This window comes from Chiloscyllium plagiosum, chromosome 5 (genome assembly GCF_004010195.1).
Source record: "Chiloscyllium plagiosum isolate BGI_BamShark_2017 chromosome 5, ASM401019v2, whole genome shotgun sequence".
NCBI lineage: Eukaryota > Metazoa > Chordata > Chondrichthyes > Orectolobiformes > Hemiscylliidae > Chiloscyllium > Chiloscyllium plagiosum.
Window position 1 is genome coordinate 19176814 of NC_057714.1, and position 15905 is coordinate 19192718.

Sequence of the window (15905 nt, forward strand, 5' to 3'; positions counted from 1 at the left end):
CAGGGGAAAGTGCCAGGATGGGGGGGTGGGTCGTAGGGGGGCGTGGACCTGACCAGGTAGTCACGGAGGGAACGGTCTTTGCGGAAGGCGGAGAGGGGTGGGGATGGAAATATATCCCTGGTGGTGGGGTCTGTTTGGAGGTGGCGGAAATGTCGGCGGATGATTTGGTTTATGGGAAGGTTGGTAGGGTGGAAGGTGAGCACTAGGGGCGTTCTGTCCTTGTTGCGGTTGGAGGGGTTGGGTCTGGGGGCGGAGGTGCGGGATGTGGATGAGATGCGTTGGAGGGCATCTTTAACCATGTGGGAAGGGAAATTGCGGTCTCTAAAGAAGGAGGCCATCTGGTGTTTTCTGTGTGGAACTGGTCCTCCTGGGAGCAGATCCGGCGGAGGCGGAGGAATTGGGAATACGGGACGGCATTTTTGCAAGAGTTAGGGTGGGAAGAGGTGTAATCCAGGTAGCTGTGGGAGTCGGTGGGTTTGTAGATGATGTCAGTGTCAAGTCGGTCGTCACTGATGGAGATGGAGAGGTCCAGGAGGGGGAGGGAGGTGTCAGAGATGGTCCAGGTAAATTTAAGGTCAGGGTGGAATGTGTTGGTGAAGTTGATGAATTGCTCAGCCTCCTTGCGGGAGCACGAGGTGGCGCCAATGCAGTCATCAATGTAGCGGAGGAAGAGGTGGGGAGTGGTGCCGGTGTAATTATGGAAGATCAGCTGCTCTATGTAGCCAACAAAGAGACAGGCATAGCTGGGGCCCATACGTGTGCCCATGGCTACCCCTTTGGTAGGCACATGTATTCCTGATGAAGGGCTTTTGCACAGAACGTCGATTTCGAAGCTCCTTGGATGCTGCCTGAACTGCTGCTCTTCCAGCACCACTAATCCTTCCTATAACAAGGTGACCAAAACTGAACACAATACTCCAAGTGTAGCATCACCAGCCCCCATAACTGCAACATAACTTCCCGACCTCTATGCTCTGACTGATGAAGGCCAGTATGCCAAAAGCCTCCTTCACTGCCCTGTCTACCTGTGACTCCACTTTCAGAGAACTGTGAACTTGAAGTCTAAGATCCCTCTGTTCCACTGCACTCCTTAAGGCCTTATCTTTCACCATGAAACCCTTGATTTGACTTTCCAAAATGCAAGACCTCGCACTCCTCTATGTTAAACTCCATTTGCCATTCCTCGGCCCATTTCCTCAGCTGATTGAGGTCCTGCTGCAATTTCTTATAACCTTCCTCTCTGTCCAGAATACCGCATATTTTAGTGTCATCAGCAAGCTTACTAATCATGCCTTGTACATTCTCACCCAAATCATTGATACAGATTACAAACAGTGCCAATCCCTGAGGCACTCCACTAGTCACAGGTCTCCAGTCCGACAAGCATCTTTCCACTATTACCCTCTGCTTCCTAACATCAAGCCAATTTGCCAGCTCGCCCTGCATTCCATGCGACTTAACCTTCCAGAGCAGCCTACCATGTGGAACCTTATCACAGGCCTTACTGAAATTCATGTAGACTACGTCTACTGCCCTTCCCTCGTCAACCTTCCTGGTCACTTCATTAAAGAACTCTTAACTAATATGTGGTTATTCCTAGAACGTTCTCCCAGAGTGCTGGTGAAAGTAGACACAACAGCAGCATCCAAGAAGCACCTGGACGAATATATGAAGAGGAAAGGAATAGTGGGAGACAAAACCTGTAAGTCAAGACAGATCCTGGAAGGGCAAAATATGTTGTTGCAGCTTGGAACGCCAAAGGGCCTGTACCATTGCTGTGTTCTTTGTTGACTAACGGTCTGAAGTTGGTTGTCATCTGCATTCTGAGCAGTATCAGGAGCATTTAACAAATTTTATCCAATTGCAGAATCCCATCTAATGTTGGACACTGTTTAGATTTTTGCAAGCATGGGCTGATTGAGTACAGTCAATATCTCCCCTGTTGCAGACAATTGAAGTGACCTGCTGTTTGATACAATCTGCTAGTCTTTAAGGGACACATCATACGTACCCAGGATCACACTGGCATTGAACTTCATAAATCACATTACTAATTTGCACAATTGGCAGAAAGTCTTTTTGATTTGATGGCAGCATTCTATTCATCAGTTGCTGACGTTTTGAGAGACTTTTGTCTCCGGTAGATAGGGTATATTTCAGGACCAAAAGTGGTGATCTTAGGCCCATTAGTGCTGTTTACAGGGAGAAATTCTCTAATCAGGATAGCTGTTATCTCTCAGGATGGCTTTGATGTGCTCTATTTCAGCATCAAGCTTGTACAGTGAAAAATGGCTTTAACTCTATGAAGCTTATGATAACGCCAGCCTTGTATTGTGTGGATCTGTAGGGATCTCAATGCATATATTGTCCAATGAAGGTAGGTTTGTGGTAGGCGGTAATAAGAGTAGGCAGTAATGGCAGATTTCATAACTGACATGTCAAGTAAAAAGAATTACTTTAATAACTCCATTTCAAAGGTGGATTTGAGCAAAAAAGTTTCTAATCCTCATTGGAAAACCTAGGCCATTATTTAATGGTGGAAAATTGCAGTAATCAGAGGTGCAGAGGATGTGAATGTCCTGATATATGAATCTCAAAAAAAATTACTATGAAGTACACCAACTGATCAGAAAGATGATCAGTAAGCTGTAATTTATTGCATGGTGAATGGTTGGCAAAAGTAGTTTTGTTATGGCAGTATTGAACATTGGAGTACTGTTATATTTTGGTTTCATTATCTAAGAAAACATCCAAATGCATTAAAGCAGTTCAGAGAAATTGACTCAGTTGATATCTGGTATGGGGAGGGAGTTATCTGGCGAGGAAAGGATGTACAGGGTGGGCTTGCATACTTTGAAGATATCTTTCCATGAGATCATAACATAGGATTCTGAAGTATTTCACAGGTTGAATACTGAAAGGATCTTTTCTTCCTGTGGAAGAGATTGGAACTGGGGGACCTTTTTTGCAAGGTTTGTGAAGGTTTGTAGCTTGGGTTGAGGTTTAGGGTGTAGATTTGCTCGCTGAGCTGTAGGTTTGATATCCAGACATTTCATTACCTGGCTAGGTAACCTCATCAGTGGCGACTTCCAAGTGAAGCAAAGCTGTTGTCTCCTGCTTTCTATTTATATGTTTGTCCTGGATGGGGTTCCTGGGGTTTGTGGTGATGTCATTTCCTGTTTGTTTTCTGAGAGGTTGATAGGTGGTGTCTAGATCATTGTGGTTGGAGTGCCAGGCCTCTAGGAATTCTCTGGCATGTCTTTGCTTAGCCTGTCCCAGGATAGATGTGTTGTCCCAGTCGAATTGTGGGTTTTTTTTCATCCGTGTGTAGGGCTACAAGGGAGAGAGGGTCGTGTCTTTTTGTGGCTAGCTGGTGTTCGTGTATCCTGGTGGCTAACTTTCTTCCTGCTTGTCCTACGTAGTGTTTGTGGCAGTCCTTGCATGGAATTTTTAGATGATGTTTGTTTTGTCCATGAGTTGTACTGGGTCTTTTAAGTTTGTTAGTTTTTGTTTGAGAGTGTTGGTGGGTTTGTGTGCTACTGGGATTCCGAGGAGTCTTAGTAGTCTGGCTGTCATTTCTGAAACTACTTTGATGTATGGTAAGGTGGTTAGGGTTTCTGGGGAACCCTATGGTAAGTTGATTAGGGGACCATTTAAAATTAAAGGATGTCCAATTTAGGCAAAGTTTGAGTATGTACGTTTTCTTATTGAGGGTTATCATGTGTGAAGCATTCCTCTACATACAATGGTGGAGGTGAAGTCATTGAATACTTTTAATCAGAGGAAGGTCGACTCTTGACTAACAAGAGAGTCGGTTGTTATTGAGGGAGGCAGGAATGTGGAGTTGAGGCCTTGATCAGATCAGTCATAATCTTACTGATTAGATGAGGGGCTGAATGGTCTCTGGCTGATCCTAATTACGATATAGTATATATCATGTTGTTTGACCAATAGAGGGAGCCACCTCTGAGTCAGATCCTCCTGCTGCCAGGATTCATATGTGCATTTTTCAGCAAGGGGAGTTCTACTTTTTAAATGTTCTTATCTGTGCCCATACACTGATGTACGCCACGTTCAATTTATTGGTTCATTGATGTGCTGACACTCATAGATGCTCCACATGGATTCCGAAAGCTCCTCCTAAAATTATGAATAGTGAAGAATATGAGAATTTTCAAAATCTTATCTGCATCCAGTTTTTAATGTGCATTCAAGTGTCAACCTACAGTCTTTCAGAAACGTGCTGTGGTATAATTGGTATGCTGACACAAATGCCAAATCTATAAACTAATATTGATATTTGGGTAGCATTATTGAGAGGGAAAGAGATAATTTAAGCTAGCTGGGTGTGGATGTGCAAGAATAAGATGGAGGAATCTGGATAGATTTGAACTCCTTTGAATCTAAATGTGCAAGGGATGTGGAATTAAAACAGGTATTATTTTGATTGTATTTCTTACATTACAGTCCTTAATGAATCTTTAGCACCTATCCAAGACAGTCTGCTGCATTTGTTTAAGGAATGTGGTCTGTGTTAACGGCTCTACAACAGTACACTTTTTTTTAAAAGTTTCTCCCCACAGTCTTCAGTTGCAATTGAAGCAGACCTTGAAAGTGAAGAATATGGCACCAACATACAACAATTAAAAAACAGTTACCAAGAACAAGCTTGTGCAGTGCAGAGAAGTATTGTAGCTTCAGAACTAAATACACCATCTATACTCGGTAGAACTGAAGATCTTTGCTTTAATGTTGAAACACTGCAAAATGTAAAGTAAGTGGCATTTTGTTCCGGTTGAATGTCTAAGCTACTTGTCTAAGGGCAGGAGTTGTTTTGGGGGGAACAGGGAGAGAAGATAAGAACCAAACAAAACTGAACAAAAAGGTTGTTGAATAAACACATATGTTTTGAAGTATTTGAAGATGATACTTCATGTGTTAATCTGGAATGCAGCATTTCATTAATTATTAAAAGACTGTGGGCACGTGAGACTATAAAGAGAGCATTGCACTTTCGGTTTGCTGAAGGTCAGAAATTCTACAGCTTAAACTTTTTAATCTGACCTAAGATTTAAATTCATGGAGATATGCTTGACTTGTTTAAAAATCAACGCCCTAATGGAAAGTAACTCATCACATTTGCCTAAAAGCACTCTGATATAACAGGTATCTTTGTTATTGTCAGAAGTTGGAAGGCAAACTTAATCAGTAAATTACAACAGCAGCATGACCACATCTGCTCTGGGGAATTAGTTAATTGGTCAGCTTTTTGGTTTCTCTTCAAACATTTTTCTGTTACAACACTTTTCAGCTCTAATTCATTGAGTAGTTTAGCTAAACTCTGGACAGTCATGAATGCTCAGACCACATCAGAGTTTGTTTCATCACTCCCTTTGGAGGCTTGTAAAGAAGTGAGAGAATAAGTAATGAAATGTTCCTATTGCAGGTGTCCTTTTAATAAAAACTATATTTGACTTTTGGCTACTTGAGCTGCAAGAATAGAAACCCTTGTTGAGGTTTAGGATCTGAACTCTTCATTATGGATATTAATTGCATGTGTTATGTGTTCACACAATACATTTACTTTGACATTTTATGATCTAATTCTATCTGCACTGTATTTGAGAAAGATCTTATAGTCATATGGGTTTTTGTTGCATCATTGCTAAATGTTTTAAAATGTAGCCAATTTGGGATATAGATTGGGAGAAAGTGAGGACTGCAGTTGCTGGAGATCATTGTCAAAATGTGTGGTGCTAGAAAGGTACAGCTGGTCAGGCAGCATCCGAGGAGGAGGAGAGTTGACATTTTGAGCATCAGCCCTTCATTAGGAATGAAGGGCATATGCTCGAAAGATCGACTCTCCTGCTTCTCTGATGCTGCCTGACTGGCTGTGCTTTTCCCGCACCACACTTTTTGACTCTGGGCTTATAGATTGGCCAACAACAGCAACACCTCTTTAAAAGAAAATTCACTCAATATCTCAAGAAATCTGTTGCATGAGAAAATCTGTTCTATTATTGTCAACTGAATCATCAGGATTATTGTCTAATTGTTTTTAAGTTTCTCTTTGCGACCTTCAGCTGAGACTGGGCCCAACTTGGAATTTGTACAGGATGAGAAGTATAACTCTCTGCACAATGCGCAGCAGATAGAAAGTGAAAGTAATCTTCAGAAACTTGCAGGCGAAGTTCAGGATACCAATGTTATACAAGAACTCAAACCAGCACCTACTCTGAATGGTATTACAAGTGCAGAAGATCACCAAATTGATTCTAATTCTTGGGAAGGAATAAGGTAAAGTAAATTTTATGTAAATGATCTCAGTTTGCTGCATACACCAAATCTGCAATTCTTCCTAACCATCACAAAATACATCAAGTAATTATTGCCACTTGAGTTTTTATTTAGCTTCAATAAACTAGTCATCTGAAGAATGACTATAAAATCTTGTTTATCTGTGGTAGTTGGACAAATTTCAAGCAAGCTTTTTAATAATCATTTTTATATCCATAGAATTAATTTTTTTTGTTCTTTCATGTTAAGTGGGCTTTGTGGGTTAAACTAATTCTCCTTGAAGATTGTGGTGAGCCACCACCTTGAACTGCTAAAGTCCATCTAATGTAAATGCACTCAGTGCTAATTTCAAAGTTGTGTTGGGCACCCTGGAGGCTGATTTATAATTTAATGATGAGGTCAATGAAGTACATGGGCGCAGATATTCCTGTATGAAAGTCAGTGAACGTACTCCGTATGGAAACCAGGGCTGCCAGCATGATATTTACCATGTAGATTATCTGAAGTATTTAGAACTGTTCTTGGCAGGTCTAGAGCCAGTTTCAGGAACCCAGGACTTTAAATCAGGAATGTCCAAGGACTCCTGCATTTCTGACTCCTTCAGTCCCTGCTCCCCAAACACCCCAATCCGATAATAGTTCTGGCAGTGTTTACTGCTGCATGTCTTTAGCCCCATTTGGCACTGCAAAATCTACCCACTAACACCTTGCCCATTGCTCCAGCAACCTAGCAACCCGAGCTCAGCTCTCAACCACTCTTGCCACTGTTCATGATACCATTTCACCTCTGCATGCCTTCCCACCCCCAACCCCACTCCACCAACAGTTGGCAAGTGTGAGCAGGGGTGAGATATTAGGGTAGAAAGTGAGGTCTGCAGATGCTGGAGATCAGAGCTGAAAATGTGTTGCTGGAAAAGCGCAGCAGGTCAGGCAGCATCCAAGGAACAGGAAAATCGACGTTTCGGGCATAAGCCCCTGAAAGATTCCTGAAGAAGGGCTTATGCCCGAAACGTCGATTCTCCTGTTCCCTGGATGCTGCCTGACCTGCTGTGCTTTTCCAGCAACACATTTTCAGCTCTGAGATATTAGGGTAGTAAACCTGAAGAAAGTGTACGACTTTCTTCAGTTACTTCAAAAGCAGCTCTGACTTCTACGCATTTGCCTCTTCTTACCCACACACATTTCTCCGTGTTGCAGCTCCATGAGGAAGTCCAGTCACTTCAATGTTTAAATTAAAAGTTTAATTTTCACGAGTAGTCAGTAGTAAAAGTTTCTGATTTATCACTGACCAGAAGATCTGGACCCTGAAGTTAATCACCTGAGCCCATTTTAAAGTTTGCGACAACGCTGCTCAGGGTCAGAGCTGTGAAATGGTAGATTCAGTTCAAATACAAATAACGCTTTGAAGTCAAAAAGCTTAGTTTAATAAACCGGTGGAAAGTCTGATAACCAATAAAACTGTATGCTCAATACTCCAACAAAATATTAATTAATTGAGAGTTAGCTGATAGATCTGTCTTGTGAAAGTAAACTAGTTTTTTTTTGAGACTTTTAATTCCTAGACAAGATTTCATGAACTTTGATTAGTTATTTCAATAACTTACCAAGCTGTCCTCGGCACTTTTTTAAAAAAAAAGCACTTTGAAGTTTGTTCTTCCGAGCATCAAATAGAAGACCCGTAATTGGTTTGTCATAATGATTTCCAAATAAAGAGTAATGCTGTTTCTTTTCTTAATATTATGAACTCTGCTACCTGCAATCAGCAATGCCTAAACATCAAAATTGAGCCATCTTGATTTCATTACACATAAAGTTTGGAAGGAGGCAGAGAAACTGACTGTAGCAACCTGTGCAATTGAATGAAACAAAAGAAAACGGCTGAAAATCACAGTAACTAACTATGGAGCAGTTTCCACTAACAAAAAGTGGATACCTCGGGGGGGTTTGGCATTTTGTATTTTATAGACCCTTCGTATTTTGTGTAATAATGAAGAAGGCAGTAAGTGAAAGTATTATACTTTTTGACTGACTTGTAACAAAGCAATTGAAGCTTTCAAAAAGGTTTTGTGATTGTCCTATCATTAAATCAATTTACATAGTGTTTCTAAAAACTTGCTGCAGCACCTCTGAGAAACCTGAAAGAGAGGAAAAATGTGATGACATTGAGGCAATGCCAAAAACTGTGCAAGGTGATGAAAGCAACGAGCTGGTTGATACTGTGTCACAAAAATGTCAGAGCAACTTGCATACACAATCTGTAGGTGGGCCATGCACCTCTATTATGGGCAATTCCATGAGCACTGCAAAAAGACCAAGACTTTCTCAAGACAGCAACTGCAGTGATAGGTCAGTTCTCTTTGTTTTTTTGCGTTTCCTTTTTGACAAAAAGCTGTTTTAATACTGGATAAACTTGAATCACAAGAAAAGTTTTGAGATGATTAAAGAATTGTAGTTCTGATTTTAATTTTTGAGTGCACTCAAGGTCTCGTGTCTCAGTGGTGTTGTAGTTAATTGAAAAAATGGCTGATCACAATGGAGAGTAAATACTTTGACAGATAAGCTGACAACCTTTTAGTGGGCCTGTCAGGAAGCACTTTGGCTAGGTAAAAGAGGACATAAGTTCGGACGCAAACAAATTTTTACAATAATAACTAAGGGAGAAGTAGTCATTTGGATATGTAACTGGCACAAAGGTAGGAGACAGAGGGTGCTGATGGAGGGTTGAGGAGTCCTGTGACTAACAATGTGCTCTAAGATTGGTGCTGGTTCACTGTTTTTTGTCACTTGAATGATTTGCATGTGAATACAGGAGTTCTAGTTAGTAAGTTTGCAGATGGCACCAGAATTATTGGTGTAGTCAACAGTGAAGAAGGTTACCTCAGAGTATATTCTGGATCAGTGGTGCTGGAAGAGCACAGCAATTCAGGCAGCATCCGAGGAGCTTCGAAATCGACGTTTCGGGCAAAAGCCCTTCTTCCAGCACCACTGATCCAGAATCTGGTTTCCAGCATCTGCAGTCATTGTTTTTACCTCAGAGTATAACAAGACCTTGATCAAATAGGCCAATGGGCTGAGGAGTGATAAACATGAGATGCTGCAAATCAGGCAGGGCTTAATGGTAGGGTCCTGGAGGGTGTTGCCAAACAAAGAGACCTTGGAGTACAGGTTCATAGTTTCTTGAAAGTGGAAATGCAGGTAAATAGGTCAGTGAAGAAGACATTTAGTATGTTTGCCTATGTTGGTCAGTGAAATGAGTTTAGGAGTTGGAAGGTCATGTTGCGGCTGTACAGGACATTGGTTATGCCACTTCTGGAATACTGTGTTCAATACTGGTCTCCTGCTATGGGAAGGATGCTGTGAAACTTCAGAAAAAATTTACAAGGATGTTGCCAGGGTTGGAGGATTTGAGCTATAGGGAGACACTGATCAGGCTGGGGCTATTTTCCCTGGAGTGTCAGAGGCTGAAGAGTGACCTTACAGAGGTTTATAAAAGCATGAGGTGCATGGATAGAGTAAATACACAAGGTCTTTTTCCTGGGGTAGCGGAGTTCAAAACTAGAGGCGTAAGAGTGACAAGGTTTAAAGGGCAACCTTTTCACTCAGAGGGTGGTGCATGTATGGAATGAGCTGCCAGAGGAAGTGGTGGAGGCTGGTACAATTCCAGCAGTTAAAAGGCAGCGGGATGGGTATATGAATAGGAAGCGCTTAGAGGGATATGGGCCAAGTGCTGGCAAATGGAATTGAATTAATTTAGGATTCCTGGTTAGCATGGGTGAATTGGACAAAAGGGCCTGTTTCCATGCTGTACATCCCTATGACTCTTACAAAAATATTTTACAGCGTAACCTGTCTTGGGTCTTAAGTATATCCAAGTTCTCCCCAGTTTACGAAGATAACATTCTTTCTTTGCATTATGGCAAATATGGACATAATAGGATTAATCACAATTTTTATTTTGTTAGAAGGTGCCCCAGAAGTTTGCGTCTGGACTTTTACATTAACAGAGTAAAAGCCAAACCAGACTAGTGTTGCGACTATGTTTAGCAGGCTATATGCACAGATAATTTAATATATTTAATTTCTTGTCAATACATTCATTCAACTTTGTTGAACCTTTCTGGCAGGAATTTGCTGGCACTTGAAATGAGAATAGGCCTTAAGTGTTGACATCTTCTGAAATGCTGGTTTTGTTCTCGATTGAAATGTTCCAACTAAAATGTGCAGACTGGGAGTTGAGTGCAGACTTGAGTTTCCAGACCTAATGTTAATATATTACTGAACTTTGAGTTTTGCAATGGTGCAAACCTGGGGTAGAAATAAACATTCCTAACTCTGTTATGACATATCAAAGATACCTTTTCTTCTAGACTTGGCAACATGTTTCTACAGGGAATCTGCATTTAAAGTGGGCCTGTTTAGCATTGTTTTGACTTAACATTGGTAAATTATTAGGATCAGAAATTTCATTGAGCAGCACAAGATTCATCACAAGATGTAATTTACTGAACATTACCTGACCCGATTGGCACCATTTTGATGTGACTTGCAGCCACTCCCACTGCTGCATCGCTAAATGAGACTTACAATAAGTACCCACCGTATCCCAGGCCACCAACTGGAGTTGCCAGGTGGTTCTGCCAACATAGCAGTCACTGCCCCTCCCAATTCCAGCCACTTCAGAACTTAGCAGCCCCTTCTCCTCCTGGGCCAAGAGTGTCAGTGATGTCAGTGCCTCAGCAGTAGTCTACTTCTTCCCTGGTTTGTGAGGCATCGGCAGCTTTGTAACTCAGCAGTTTCCCCCCCCTCCCTCCGCTTCTCCCTTGGCCAACACAGTCATTGACAACTTGCAGCTCAGCAGGCACCCTCGTCCTCTGGCCTGTGGGATGCCCACCAGGAAAAATTCAACACTTTTTAAACTCAATATAGGTATTTGTACATTTATTTTCAGTTCTTTCATTTACCATTCTATGAATTTAGATATTTCAAGTATTATAGTTCAATTTAGAAGGTACAAGTGTAATGCTGTAGAACCTAACTCTAGTTTTGATGTTGATTCTTAAAGGAACCAATGCTTCACTTAGTCTTTTCAGTTAAAGCTGTGATTTTCAAAAGTACAATGCTGCCTTTAAGTGAGGACACATTTTTTAAAATTAATTTTTGCTCAACATTTTGGAGAATGTTAAGATGGCATTCAAAAGGTTGGTCCACAATTGGTTATTTGGCTTATGGTTCTTTAACTTTTTGCTTTTGATTGAAGCTTTGTTGGCAAAACTAAATTAATTTTGGTTCCTACCTGATTGGGATCTTTCCTACCTGTTCAACTGTGACACTACATCCACGAAATGACAATGAAGTACTTTCAAGATCTGCAAAGAGGTTTGGTGAAGGCCTATTGTTTCTCTCTCAACTAGTTCACCCTATGGGGTTATCATGGACAAGTATAAAGCAAGAGTCATTAGGTTTTAACATTTGAAATTCTTAGAGTCAAAGAGATGTACAGCACAGAAACAAACCCTTCGTTCCAACTTGTCCATGCCGACCAGATATCCCAACCCAATCTAGTCCCATCTGCCAGCACCTGGTCCATATCCCTCCAAACCCTTCCTATTCATATACCCATCCAGATGCCTTTTAAATTGTTGCAGTTGTACTGGCCTCCACCACTTCCTCTGGAAGCTCATTCCATACACGTACCACCCTCTGCGTGAAAAAGTTGCCCCTTAGGTCTCTTTTATATCTTTCCCCCCTCACTCTAAACCTATGCCCTCTAGTTCTGGACTCCCCCACCCCAGGAAAAAGACTTTGTCTATTTATCCTATCCATGACCCCTCGTGATTTTATAAACCTCTATAAGGTCACCCCTCAGCCTCCGACACTCCAAGGTAAACAGCCCTAGCCTATTCAACCTCTCCATATAGCTCAAATCCTCCAACCCTGGCAACATCCTTGTAAATCTTTTCTGAACCTTTTCAAGTTTCACAACATCTTTTTGATAGAAAGGAGACCAGAATTTGCACGCATATTCTTACAGTGGTCTACCCAATGTCCTGTACAGCTGCAACATGACCACCCACCTCCTGTACTCAGTACTCTGACCAATAAAAGAAAGCATACCAAACGCCACCTTCACTATCCTATCTACCTGCGACTCTACTTTCAAAGAGCTTTGAACCTGCACTCCAAAGTCTTTGTTCAACACTCCCTAGGACCTTAGCATTAAGTGTATAAGTCCTGCTAAGATTTGATTTCCCAAAATGTAGCACCTCATATTTATCTAAATTAAACTCCATTTGCCACTTCTCAGCCCGTTGGCCCATCTGATCAAGATTCTGTTGTAATCTGAGGTGATCTTTGCTGCCCACCACACATCCAATTTTGGTGTCATCTGCAAACTTACTAACTATACCTCTTATGCTCACATCCAAATTATTTATGTAAATGACAAACAGTAGTGGACCCCTAGCACTGATCCTAGTGGCACTCCACTGGTCACAGGCCTCCAGTCTGAAAAACAACCCTCCACCACCACCACCACCCTCTCTCTTCTACCTTTTGAGCCAGTTCTGTATCCAAATAGCTAGTTCTCCCTGTATTCCATGAGATCTAACCTCGCTAACCAGTGTCCCATGGGGAACCTTGTCGAACACCTTACTGAAGTCCATATAGATTCCCTCCACCAACTTGCCCACCACTGACGTCAGGCTCACTGGTCTATAGTTCCCTGGCTTGTTCTTGCCACCTTTCTTAAACTGGCACCGCGTTAGCCAACCTCCAGTCTTCCGGCACCTCACCTGTGACTATCGATGATTCAACTATCTCAGTACTGTATGCTGTATACAGTGGATGTTTGATCTACTGAATAGGACGTGATGGCATTGGTTTATTATTTCCTATTTCCTGTCATTTTCTCCTGCCGATCGGATATTCTTGTGTCTCCTTCTCATGTCCATAGAATTTACCACTACTTGCTATTGACCCTGCTTTAGAAGAAAAATATTAACAATAGAACATTTGGACAGAGAGTGCGGTGCTAAGTTTTAAAAAATTTTCTTCACTTGTTAGGTGAGGAGATGGTTTTTTCTTTATATACTTGTTGCATGATGTTCATCCAACCATTCAACTAAGATAGTGAGTGTAGCAATGATGGGCACGAACCTGAGCCACCATTTTGAGCCAGATGGTCATACACTTAGAAAACACAAACGAAACAACTATGTGTTCTGATAATCTTTGGCCTTTATTTTAACAGTGGTCTCCAGGAGGAGCATGAGCAGGCAGAGGCGGTCTTGCATGAAGGTGAAGAGAGAGCCAAGACATTTGAAAATAAACAATCTGATTGTGGAATAGAGGAAGTGAAGAATTGCCAAGCAAGTGAAGAGCTCATTCATTCAAATGTGCAAATTACTGAGTTGGTGTCAGATATACCAGACCTAAAAGATGATCTCTCCAGCGATGAAAGAAGTCTTTGCGAAGGCGGTGTTGCTAAAGAAACTGCTGAAAATAAGAAGATCTCCGATCAAGAATGCCTTGATGGGTATGTTGTATAATATGCAGTGCAACTCTACGCACTGGCATGGTGTAGTGGTTAGCACTGCTGCCTCACAGCGTCAGGGACACAGATTCAATTCCGATCCTAGCATGACTGTCTGTATGGTGTTTTCACATTCTCCCTGTGTCAGCATGGGTTTCTTCTGGGTGTTCTGGTTTCCTTCCACAGTCCAAAGATGTGCAGATTAGGCCATGCAAAATTACTCAGTGTCCAGGGATGTGCAGGTTAGACGAATTAGCCAAAGGACATGTGCAGTTCCAGGCATAGGTTTTGGGGGGGGGTGGGGGGCGGGGAGAGAAGAGTCTGGGTGGGATGCTTCTTGGAGAGCTGGAGTGGACTTGTTGGGCCAAATGGCCTGTTTCCATGTTGTAGGGATTCTATGGAAATCTGCACATTTTCTAAATTGAATCGGAATGGGTGAAGCTTTTCAAATAAAGTGCAAAATTTAGTATTTGTTTCATTACATCCGTGGTAAGGCAAAGAGGTAAAAATCACTTGGGTAGTAATCTAGAGTCCAAGACTAATGTTCTATGCACGTAGGTTTGAATTCCACCATGACAGGTGGTGAAATTCAAAGTCCGTAAAAAGAAAAATTAAAAGAATTAATAATTAGAATAATTAATTGCCTACTTACGACCGTGCACTGATTGTCTGAAATACCCATTTGCTTCACTGATGTCATTTTAGGGAAGGAAAGCTGTGTCATCTTTACCTGGTCTAGTGTGACTCCAGACCCACAGCAATTTGGCTGACTTTTAACTGCCCTCTGAAATGGCTTAGCAAGCCACGTAGTTGAAGGGCAGTTTAGAATGGGCAATAAAAGCCTTGCCAGTGACACCCATATCCCAAGACCAATTTAAAAAAAGGTCTGTGGCTCTTCTTCCTACATCACGCTTTTCTATATTGCATTCCATCTGCCAGTTCTATGTCCACTCTCCTAGCCTGTCCAGGTCTACCAGTTCTCCTTTGTCTGACTTGTTCATTACGTCATTAAAGAATTCTGACAGATGTATAAGGCATGACCTCCCATTGATGAAGCCATGTTGACTTAGCCCAATTTTACCGTGCACTTCCAAGTATGCATCTTCCATAACGGACTCTAAATAACCAGCCTCTAGTTTCCTGTCTTCTGCCTCCCTCCCTTCTTACACGTTAGCCATAATCCAATTGTCTGGCATCCCTCCAACTCTAATGACTCCTGAAAAATCACCACCAAAGCCTCCACAGTTTGCTGTCCTATCTCCTTCAGCACTCTGGGGTGTGACCCGGCAGGTCCAGGTTATTTATTCACTTTCAGGCCTCTCTCCACCTCCTGTACCCTTTTTAAAATATTTTTATTGAGAAAAGATTTTGAATTTTTTTACAAAATTATAAAATTACTACAGAATAGTATAACAATCTTATAATATAACAAACAATAAACAAACTCGTAGTCTACTCCACAAACAGTTTAAAAGAAACAATGATTTTAAAAAAAGCTACCCATGCTACAATTCAATGAATGATCAAACAAAATAAACTAAATTAAATTGGATTGAATCAAGGGAAAATAACTTAAATTACAATGCTCAGCGCAACCCCACCAAAGCTTCCCATCACCGGGAACATCAGTTGGTATACCCATATTTATTCGGGATTCTTCCTCTCAGGGGCCCCTGGCCCTCCAGACACAGCCCGGCGGCTACACAAAGGCCCTAATCAATGCAGCCAGCAAGTCTGCGTCTATATAGTTCAAAAAGGGCTGCCACATCCTATAAAAGAGTTCCGTTTTCTGGTGCCCTGTACTTGTAAGGAAGTCCAGGGGATATGCTCCATAACTAACCTTCTGTTGTGGGCAAAGTCTTAGAGAGAATTGTAAGGGATAGGATTTATGCACATCTGGATAGGAATAATGTGATCAAGGAGAGTCAGCATGGTTTTGTGAAGGGCAGGTCGTGCCTCACAAACCTTATTGAATTCTTTGAAAAGGTGACGAAGGAGGTTGATGAGGGGAAAGCGGTAGATGTGGTATATATGGATTTTAGTAAGGCGTTTGATAAGGTTCCCCACGGTAGGCTACT

At 41.8% G+C, this 15905-nt stretch overlaps 1 protein-coding gene across 10 annotated transcripts in view; it reads left to right on the forward strand.

The window, feature by feature from the left end:
* Positions 1-15905, forward strand: part of LOC122549739 (ubiquitin thioesterase otulin-like) — a 66734-nt gene that overhangs the window by 10622 nt on the left and 40207 nt on the right. For 3 of the 10 annotated variants that reach the window (XM_043689662.1, XM_043689663.1, XM_043689666.1), the window contains 5 exons: positions 1601-1702; positions 4571-4774; positions 6064-6297; positions 8418-8642; positions 13546-13830. In XM_043689662.1, coding sequence (XP_043545597.1) covers positions 1601-1702; positions 4571-4774; positions 6064-6297; positions 8418-8642; positions 13546-13830 — 1050 coding nt within the window. The remainder of the gene's footprint in view (positions 1-1600; positions 1703-4570; positions 4775-6063; positions 6298-8417; positions 8643-13545; positions 13831-15905) is intronic. The other 7 variants (XM_043689665.1, XM_043689669.1, XM_043689672.1 and 4 more) reach the window with 5 other exon arrangements.